Raw genomic sequence first — 11,151 nt, 5'->3', positions numbered from 1 at the left:
CATTATTGTATTCTCCAAAGAATACAATATTATGGCATTATTGTATTCTCCAAAGAATACAATATTATGGCATTATTGTATTCTCCAAAGAATACAATATTATGGCATTATTGTATTCTCCAAAGAATACAATATTATGGCATTATTGTATTCTCCAAAGAATACAATATTATGGCATTATTGTATTCTCCAAAGATGTATTTTTTTTGTTTGCTTCCTTGCGCACAAGGCATTAATGTATACATAGGAATATGAATATAATTTGAATAAATTCAGATATATTTTTATTAGCTTTATATTGCATTGTATTCATATACATAAGCTATACAGGGTTATTGGCCCCTGATGTATTATCAATGAGACATGCACTAGGATAATACATTTATGTATAAATAAATTAAGCAAATTACCTATCTCAAAATTTATACATTTATAATTGCGTTTTTGGACAATCAGAAATTTGGATAATTTACAAAAAAAATAATTCATAATTTATACAAGTGGTATACCAAAAAATACTCAAATATTGAAATCGTGAAAAAATAGTAATATACATTATTTATATATAATTAAACTGTACAGTAATTAGACGGTTCTGTTGTGTGTATTGACGGAAGCTGAATTATTCGGGTCTGTAGACAGAAGGGAGAGGGGGCTCTAAGGGAAGGGAAATTATTAGGCAAAAGCGTCTCTTCTGTGTTCCAAGGCAGACGTTTTGTAAACAAAAGGAAATACGACTACTCAGAAGGGCTATCTATGATTCCTAATGGCATAGCTGAGACAGCTGGTTCCTTGTGGCACAGCTGAGGAGGGCCACTAGGCAGCCTGGCTCCTGTGCTTCAGCCAAATGGCATAGCCAAAGATCCCTTTTTTTCAAAGATTCTTTTGAGCTTAATAACTGAGACGAGTTGCGACAAAGACCTTGGCGGATTTCCACACCATTTTGACCTATATCTTGAAGGCGTAACTTAAGTGAGCTTATTAGACAGTTGCATAGTTTGGTGGGAAGACATCAGAACGTTCGAAATTTTGAGAAAGAGGGTTGGGATCTGCCTTGTGGTTGATGTTCTAATGGTATCCATAGACGGGCTTGGGACAAGCAGTCTTGTAGGCCACAACCTCCTGTACCACAGTAACGTATTGGGGTACCGCCTGAGTGTGGTACTGGGTCTGGTACTGGACTTTGGTCTTGGTCACGTACTGGGGTGTGTACTCGGTCTTGTACAGGGTCTGGTACAGTACCTGAGTCTGGTATTTGGTTTGGTAGTGGGTGTCCGTGACGTAGGTAGGGACATACTGGGGTACAGTGACGTACTGGGTGTGGTACTGGGTCTGGTACTGGGTCTGGAGCTTAGTGACGTAGTTGACCTGGGTCTTGTACACTACCTGTGTCACGTACTTGGGGACGTATTCGGTCTGGTATTTGGTCTGGTACTGGGTTTGGTAGTTGGTCTTGTACAAGGTGGTGGGCACGACCTGCTTCTTGTAGACCGTCTCGTAGACAGGATACTGCAACAGAAAATGAAACATACAGTTAGACAGACAGACAGACAGACAGGCTCAATAACGCGGTTAAACGTTAGTCCAACCCCCCCCCCCCCCCGCCCCCACACGCATGAAAATAGACAGGGGCATTTGGGTGGATAGACGTTGGAATCTCACATACATGATATTCCTTTTCTTCTTAGCTGTAATATCTCATATCTTGATATTTATTCAAACCCTTCAAGGATGGCTCTTGCAAATTGTCTATACAGTAGACCTAAGTCATAAAAGTATTTATGTGTACGTCTGATAACATACTACTTGTGTAAAGGAGGAATTGTATATGTTTATCTCTCAGAATGTTCGGCAATATGTTTATTGTTTGTGATGTGTGTCTATGTATATGTATGAACACGTTGTACTGAACGGGGTGAGAATAGCTTGAGCTAAATCATCCCTTTGTGTGTATTTTACCTCAATAAACTTATTTCAATTTCAAGGATAGATTATGTCAGCCATCTTCTGAAGCCAATTGACCAATTCATCCTTAAAGTCAGCCTTCTCAGACCGCTAACGTTGACCAACCCCATCACAGCACTATCCAAAGAAAAAGGCTTTAGACTTACGTGTTGGACTTGAGTCTGGTAGGCGTTGATGTACTTAGTCTCTGGATAGCAGGGAACTGGGTAGCCAGGTTTAGCCTCAGCCGCGGCCACTGCCTCGGCTTTAGGATCAGCCTTTGCCTCGGCCTTAGGGTCAGCCTCAGGTTCAGCTTTAGCCTCAGCCTTGGGATCAGCCTTGGCTTCGGGCTCAGCCATGGCCGTAGCCAGCACAAGGGCGACCACCAACACAACGCGGCTGACTCTCCACATCATCTGAAAAAAACAACATCAATGCCTGAGATTATCTTGAGATGAATGCCTGCCAGATCAATGCCTGAGATTATCTTGAGATGAATGCCTGCCAGATCAATGCCTGAGATTATCTTGAGATGAATGCCTGCCAGATCAATGGCTGAGATTATCTTGAGATGAATGCCTGCCAGATCAATGCCTGAGATTATCTTGAGATGAATGCCTGCCAGATCAATGCCTGAGATTATCTTGAGATGAATGCCTGCCAGATCAATGCCTGAGATTATCTTGGGATGAATGCCTGCCAGATCAATGCCTGAGGTTATCTTGAGATGAATGCCTGCCAGATCAATGCCTGAGATTATCTTGAGATGAATGCCTGCCAGATCAATGCCTGAGGTTATCTTGAGATGAATGCCTGCCAGATCAATGCCTGAGATTATCTTGAGATGAATGCCTGCCAGATCAATGCCTGAGATTATCTTGAGATGAATGCCTGCCAGATCAAAGCCTGAGATTATCTTAAGTTTATCATGCCCGAAACGCTTTGCGTAATAGTGGCTTTAGGCATTGTATGTACTAGCTCTACCTATAAGTCAACCAATTTTTGTAAAAATTTATTGTATGTATGTACCTTATTTAAATTCAATATTATTATTATTATTATTATTATTATGAACAAATCAACAAGGGCCTTAGCGAGGATTCGAACCTGCGTCCGGGAGCATCCCAGACACTGCCTTAATCGACTGAGCTACGGCCCTTGTGGATTTGTTCATTTGATACATCACGTTATTGTGATCTCTGTGTATGTTGAGATGATTTCGGGGCTTAGCGTCCCCGCGGCCCGGTCCTCGACCAGGCCTCCTTTTTGTTACACATCCCCAGGAAGCAGCCCGTAGCAGCTATCTAACTCCCAGGTACCTATTGACTGCTAGGTAAACATGATCATCAGGGTGAAAGAAACTCTGCCCATTTGTTTCCGCCTCCGCCGGGGATCGAACCCGGAACCTTAGGATTACGAATGCCGAGCGCTCTCCACTCAGCTGTCATACCCTTTGTTGTAAACCTATTCTGAGTTTACCGTTACCTGGAGGTAACGTTTTTAAAAAAAAAAAATAATAATTATAATAATAATATTAAATTCAGTATTAACAATTATTTACATATTTAAATCCCTTAGAAAATAACACCAGTCTATATACAATGCCCAAAATGTGACGTTTATCATAAATTGTTAATCATGTGGATTTTCAATATATTGTCGGTTCGTTGCTTTGGCTTAAGGTCTATCAACACATGGAGGGTTATTAAGGCCTACCAACCTCTGGAGGGTTATTAAGACCTACCAACCTCTGGAGGGTTATTAAGACCACCACAACACCTTACTGACCAACCATCAAATATACTTTAATACTTTAATCCTGAACATTGTCCAGGACAAAAGTATACTCTCAGTATACACACACATACACCGAGAAGTATACTATATACACCTCTTAATGTATGTGCAGTTGAGAGAGATGCTTCTCAGTATCCTCTTAAGATGAGAGGATTGACCATTGTACTGTTACCTTTAATAGCAGTTCCTTCTACGGTGGCAAGCAAGAGACTGAGGACATGAGGCGTCACGCTGCTATATATAGGTGGGGTGCCCCGCCCCCCGGTTCATGGGAGGGAGGGGCGGAGGACGGAGTGCCAGTTGCGGAACGCTGATTGGTGGGTTTGTGAGCATTCTTGTGTGCCTGTGTGTGTGTGTGTGTGTGTGTGTGTGTGTGTGTGTGTGTGTGTGTGTGTGTGTGTGTGTGTGTGTGTGTGTGTGTGTGTGTGTGTGTGTGTATGTATGAGTGTGTGTCCAATAGGGAGGGTGGGGGGGCTGTGTATGATATGGATATGCATCTAGTATGATTTTTAGGGGGGGGGAGGGGGGTGTATAATAAGAAATTGCTGGCTTTGAGTGTAGATTAGGGACGTATGTATATGTGTGCTTGTATATTTATACATATGTATACTCACTTAATTGTGCTTGCGGGGGTTGAGCTCTGGCTCTTTTTTCCCGCCTCTCAACCGTCAATCAACAGGTGTACAAGGTTCCTGAGCCTATTGGGCTCTTATCATATCTACACTTGAAACTGTGTATGGAGTCAGCCTCCACCACATCACTGCCTAATGCATTCCATTTGTCAAGCCACTCTGACACTAAAAAAGTTCTTTCTAATATCTCTGTGGTTCATTTGGGCACTCAGTTTCCACCTGTGTCCCCTAGTGCGTGTTCCCCTTGTGTTAAATAGACTGTCTTTATCTACTCTATCTACTTTTGTCTACCCTACCCTTGAGAATCTTGAATGTGGATGAATATCTTGATCTTGAATCTTGAATAACTATATGTATGTATGTATGTATGTATGTATGTATATAATTACAGTGCATGTGTGGACCATTGTTCTGGTAAGCCATGTGTGTGTATGTAGAATGTTACTTCTCTGTATGTATACATTTGTTTCATATATATTATCTTTATTTCATTATGATATATTTCTTTTGTTTACTCTCTTTAATTCTTTGTTAATTGAATTCTTCGTAGCACGTATTAATTGAGAGAGAGAGAGAGAGAGAGAGAGAGAGAGAGAGAGAGAGAGAGAGAGAGAGAGAGAGAGAGAGAGAGAGAGAGAGAGAGATGAGAGAATGAGAGAATGAGAGAATGAGAGAAATGAGAGAATGAGAGAAAGAGAGAAGAGAGAGAGAGAGAGAGAGAGAGAGAGAGAGAGAGAGAGAGAGAGAGAGAGAGAGAGAGAGAGAGAGAGAGAGAGAGAGAGAGAGAGAGTAGGAGAGAAAAGGGGAGGAAGAGAGTGAGAGGGAACGTGACAGACAGACAAACAGAAAGACAGACAGACAAGCCCAAGAACCGTCCAACCCCCTCCCCCACAGGTTAACTACCCCCTCCCCCCTGTCCCACTAACAAGCACCGTGAACCCTTAACACCCAATCATCGCCCACCTGTTCACCCCCCCCCCCCCTCATTAACACACCCCCCTCCCCCACTCTCCCTTAACCCCTTTATTCTGAAAATGCCATCAATCAGCTTCCATGTGTAATCATTATAGCTTAACTAATAACGAGAGAATTAGCAGATCATCTTTGCATTAGCAGTATTGCAGGGGCTGGTAATGCGCAAGATTCAATGATTTGCTTTTCATATGTAACTCTAATTTCAACTTCGTGACCGTGAGAAATTGAGGAAAACTTGTGTAAATGTGTTTGTGAAATACAAAGAAAGAATTGTTGAGTTGGAATTGTTAATATAGAAAGAGGATGATTAGTTGGTGTGATGTCATCACTTGTGGGATGATTAGTTGGTGGGATATCATTATTGTGGGATGATTAGTTGGTGGGATGTCATCATTGTGGGATGATTAGTTGGTGGGATGTCATTATTGTGGGATGATTAGTTGGTGGGATGTCATTATTGTGGGATGATTAGTTGGTGGGATGTCATTATTGTGGGATGATTAGTTGGTGTGATGTCATTATTGTGGGATGATTAGTTGGTGGGATGTCATTATTGTGGGATAATTAGTTGGTGGGATGTCATCATTGTGGGATGATTAGTTGGTGTGATGTCATCATTGTGGGATGATTAGTTGATGTGTGATGTCATCATTGTGGGATAATTAGTTGATGTGTGTTGTCATCATTGTGGGATAATTAGTTGATGAGTTGCCATCAATCTAGCAGCTCTAGAAGTAGTTCTATGCCTCCCTGACTTACTATTCTTTGGTGGTGTTAGGAGTTGAGCTGAAGGAAGTCTCTCATGGCTTGTTGAACCAGACCACACACTAGAAGTTGAAGGGACGACGACGTTTCGGTCCGTCCTGGACCATTCTCCATTCGATTCGAGAATGATCGACTTGATCAAGATCGACTTGAGAATGATCCAGGACGGACCGAAACGTCGTCGTCCCTTCACCTTCTAGTGTGTTGTCTGGTCAACATACATCAGCCACGTTATTGTGACTCATCGCCTCTCATGGCTTGTTTTCTTCCTCATCAATTCATTCTTCCTCATCAATTCATTCTCCCTCATCAATTGTCTCCGTCAATGGGAAGTAGCAGTTCTTCCCACAGACAATGGTGGAAACTTAGTACCCAGATGAGCCACAGAGACGTTAGAAATAATTTTTTCAGTGTCAGAGTAGTTAATAAATGGAATGCACTAGGAAGTGATGTGGTGGAGGCTGACTCCATACACAGTTTATAATGATAGATATGATAGAGCCCAGTAGACTCAGGAACCTGTACACCAGTTGATTGGCGGTTGAGAGGCGGGACCAAAGAGCCAAAGCTCAACCCCCGCAAGCACAATTAGGTGAGTAGGTGAGTACTAATCGTCCTGTGGGTAGAACAGATCTCTATAACCCTATCTGTGTCGTACACACGAAAATAGGGTTATAGAGGTGTCTCACTATATGTGACTATGTGTGGTACAACATGTACCCTATTCCTGTCAGTGTAGGAAACAACATATATGCTTATTAGCATTGTCAAAAACTCATAAATCTCCCGTGGTTGAATGCTTAGTAACCCACTACACAATTCGCATTTTATCATATCTATAGATATAATATATCTACAGATATATCTATAGCGATATGTTAGATATCTCCATAACATATCCCTGATCAAATTCATATGTGCTTTAGTGGGCCAGCCAGAGGCTTAGGGCCCGGGCATGAATATCCCTGAAAAAAAAATCATATGTGCTGGTTAGTGCAGTAAGTTAATGGCTACGTCTGAAGGAGAAATTAATTGTTCTAAAATCTTGACGACAAGCGTCTCTGCGTCGCTGCCAGTCTCCCTGTTTCTTCCTTAACTGGAAGAAATCTCACCCTTCCACTCACATTGTGAGTTTACAACTGTAGAAATATCCACAATGTGAGTTTGCAACTGTAGAAATATCCACAATGAGAGTTTGCAACTGTAGAAATATCCACAATGTGAGTTTGCAACTGTAGAAATATCCACAATGTGAGTTTGCAACTGCAGAAATATCCACACTGTGAGTTTGCAACTGCAGAAATATCCACACTGTGAGTTTGCAACTGCAGAAATATCCACACTGTGAGTTTGCAACTGCAGAAATCTTCTTCACTATTTCGTATTTCTCACAAGAGCATCCAGCTGACCTATTGGCATTCACATACACTGAAAGTACATATCCTTCACCCCACACGACATCAGAAGACTCACGAGGATGAATAGAATATGAATCTCTTTACTCATGAGAATCAATCATGACTCACTGCTTGCCGCATAGGCTTCCTTCTGATTGGCACCTCTGGCACCTCTTATCTCATTATAGTTTCTATCCAATTATAGAATAGGAATTCTAGCACTTCGTTTTCCATGACGTGTCCTAGTTCTAACTCCCTCGAGTGATTAGCGGTTCACTAACTGCCGTTATGCACTAGGGCGATCACTTACATCTCTCGAATCATTCTGACCTGTGTAGAGTGCATGCAACCCCTCACTTAGGTTGTTATCTCACCCTCCCACTTTCCTACGTAGGCTCTCTCTCCCTCTCTCTACCTCTCTCTCTCTCTCTCTACCTCTCTCTCTCTTACCTCCATGGCTCTCTCCATCCTCTCACCCTTCGCCTCTCCCAACCAGCACTTAGAGAATGCGGAGGAAATACATATACAATGAACAAGGGGAGACGAACTCATACTGAAGAATGAGGGGAAAACAGGCGGAAATTCAGCATCGAAATAGACCAAGAGGACATTAGGAAACCACTTCGATGTCAGAGGCAAAAGAACCAAAGGTGTTTCATACACCCTTGACGAGCCAGAACCCAAGCACTAAGTCTCGACTCTCCAAAGAACAGATATCTGAATACATGCTCCCTTAATTCATTCCTTGGCGCCTTACATTCATTTATTCATCTCTGTGCCTTATCCATTCACTCACCCACACATACATACATATGGTTCCATGAGTCACGGGTAGTATTGTTGAGTCTGGCTATTCATCATGATTCATCATCTTGCGAAACCTGTATATCTTTCAAAGCCAAACATACAAAAAGTCTCGAAACTGGTTCCCGGTTAACCAGTACCGAGATCTACATAACTTATACCGGGATATATATAACCTATACCGGGTTAAACATTGTGATATCATAGAGTTTTCACTCGCCTAGAAGTCACAACATTTGGGCATTTGGGCTCTATCTTAGGCTAGAATAGGTTGGGTTAGGTTCAGTAAGGTTAGGTTAGGATAAGTTAGGTTAGTTTACAAGAGTAGCGATGACGTAGCGGCGTTTGTGCTCTTCTAAGACTTTGGACACTACTTAATTGAATAAGAATTGAGTTCAAGTGACTATGAGACATTATCTAGTCAATTTGTTTTATCATTATTTATAATATTTTAACGAAATTCTGAGATATATTAACCTCGTTACTATTACACACAGAGATCACAATAGCAAATTCTGAGATATATTAACCTCGTTACTATTACACACAGAGATCACAATAGCAAATTCTGAGATATATTAACCTCGTTACTGTTACACATAGAGATCACAACAGCAAATTCTGAGATATATTAACCTCGTTACTATTACACGCAGAGATCACAACAGCCTGATGCATCAAATGAACAAATCCACAAGAGCCGTGATAAGGGCTCGAACCTGCGTACGAGAGGATATCGTTACTGTAATACCTTAAGTCTGTAACAACTTACACCGTCACTTCTGTAACAGTTTCCCACATCTTCTGTCACTGCTGATAAATGTAATTAATTAATTGTGTAATCAAAGTTAAATGAATCCTCATTAGGGGAGCCGGTCGGCCGAGCGGGGAGCACACTGGACTTGTGATCCTGTGGTCCCGGGTTCGATTCCAGGCGCCGGCGAGAAACAATGGGCATAGTTTCTTTCACCCTATGCCCCTGTTACCTAGCAGTAAAATAGGTACCTGGGTGTTAGTCAGCTGTCACGGGCTGCGTCCTGGGGGTGGAGGCCTGGTCGAGGACCGGGCCGCGGGGACACTAAAAAGCTTCAAGGACTATGTTACAAAGATGTTGAACAGATCTTGAACAAATATCGTGGGTGTGTTCACGGCGAATATTGGTGGATTGAACCCAAGGAAAAAATATTGAATAAATGAATGTACTTGAAGACACGTTCGTCACAGATTTTGAATAGATTACAAGCAAAAAATTCAAGAGTTCTTGGACAAAGACTTTCCCCTCAAGGATCAAGTGGTGTGTTCCTCCACCGTGAATTATGGTGTGTTCAGGGTGTCTCAGGGATGTGTAGGTATACTGAGGATGATCAGGTGTGTGTAGGTATGCTGAGGATGATAGGGGTGTGTTGGTGTACACTGAGGATGATCAGGTGTGTGTAGGTATACTGAGAATGATCAGAGGTGTGCTGGTATACACTGAGGATGATCAGAGGTGTGCAGGTATACACTGAGGATGATCAGGGATGTACTGGTATACACTGAGGATGATCAGGGATGTGCTGGTATACACTGAGGATCATCAGGGATGTGTAGGTATACTGAGGATGATCAGGTGTGTCTCAGGATGTGCCCATACACAGAACATCATGTTAATCAACACCAAATTGTATGATGAGAGGCTCCCAGGTTAATTGTCCTGGTGTTGGTGGACTTGCCTAGTGCCTAGGTTAGGCGTGATGTCTGCTGCTGCTGCTGCTGCTGCTGCTGCTGCTGCTGCTGCTGATGCTGATGCTGCTGCTGCTGCTGTTGCTGCTGCTGCTGCTGCTGCTGCTGCTGCTGTTGCTGCTGCTGCTGTTGCTGTTGCTGTTGCTGCTGTTGCTGTTGCTGCTGCTGCTGCTGCTGCTGATGCTGCTGCTGCTGCTGTTGCTGCTGCTGCTGCTGCTGCTGCTGTTACTGCTGCTGCTGCTGCTTAAGCTGTTGACAGTTATATTACTGCTGATTTTTTTTACTGCCTTGCTGCATTATACTTGAAGATGCTGCTGGTGCTTGTCAGGATTTTATTCTTTCTGTGTCTGCTGCGTCTGCTAGTGGTGCTGCTTCCTCCTCTGCTGCTGTTGCTGCTGCTGCTGCTGCCACAAGCTCTTGACCTTAATAATGCTGTTAAAATTAGCAGCCATCACTGCATGTTAATTAAATAATGACAAAAAAACAGAATGAGTAAGATAGAACCATATAAGATAATGAAACAATAAGGAAGGAATGAGTGAATTAAACCTATAAAAGTAATGAGAAACAAACTGAGAACAACAAAGGCTCGTTGTATCTGTAAAAATAATTGAGAGATACAGAGGCTAAAAAAAAAACAGAAGATTGGACATTACCGAAGCACTACACATCAAACACTCCCAGCCAACTGTCAAGAGCTGGGAGTCAAGCAACTGTCAAGCAACTGTCAAGCAACTGTCAAGCTATACCACCCAGCTACACTCTACCGTCTTGCAGATCAAGACGGAACATCCAACTTTCAACTATATGTTTAACACACCTCTCACCCTGTCCATGGAGGACAGAAGAAAATGTATATATGCTGGTTAGCATTGTAAATGTCTGGCCACGTCTGTGGTAGAAAATGTATATATGCTGGTTAGCATTGTAAATGTCTGGCCACGTCTGTGGTAGAAATTAATAATAATAAACTGCCCCAGTCACCATCTTGAGGTTATCTTGAGATGATTTCGGGGCTTTTTAGCGTCCCCGCGGCCCGGTCCTCGACCAGGCCTCCACCCCCCAGGAAGCAGCCCGTGACAGCTGACTAACACCCAGGTACCTATTTTACTGCT

At 42.5% G+C, this 11,151-nt stretch overlaps 1 protein-coding gene across 1 annotated transcript; it reads right to left on the bottom strand.

Annotated features, from left to right (window-relative positions):
* Positions 1-267: 267 nt before the first annotated feature.
* On the bottom strand, positions 268-3,939 carry LOC123746443 (uncharacterized). Its single transcript, XM_045727971.2, has 3 exons — positions 3,914-3,939; positions 2,112-2,360; positions 268-1,509 (listed from the first exon to the last, which is right to left on the bottom strand). Exons 2-3 carry the CDS (start codon positions 2,358-2,360, stop codon positions 1,069-1,071), a joined length of 690 nt encoding a protein of 229 aa, XP_045583927.1. The 5' UTR covers positions 3,914-3,939; the 3' UTR covers positions 268-1,068.
* Positions 3,940-11,151: the final 7,212 nt, after the last annotated feature.

The sequence above is a fragment of the Procambarus clarkii genome, chromosome 90 (assembly GCF_040958095.1).
Source record: "Procambarus clarkii isolate CNS0578487 chromosome 90, FALCON_Pclarkii_2.0, whole genome shotgun sequence".
Taxonomy (NCBI): Eukaryota; Metazoa; Arthropoda; class Malacostraca; order Decapoda; family Cambaridae; genus Procambarus; species Procambarus clarkii.
The sequence above is the reverse complement of the archived record's forward strand: the minus strand, read 5'-3'. Positions and strand labels throughout refer to the sequence as shown.

Excerpts from the sequence above, each read along its gene's own strand:
- LOC123746443 (XM_045727971.2), bottom strand. The coding sequence starts at position 2,360 with ATGATGTGGAGAGTCAGCCGCGTTGTGTTGGTGGTCGCCCTTGTGCTG. Across the intron at positions 1,510-2,111 it reads ACCAGACTCAAGTCCAACAC|TATCCTGTCTACGAGACGGT; the intron begins GTAAGTCTAAAG and ends TTTCTGTTGCAG.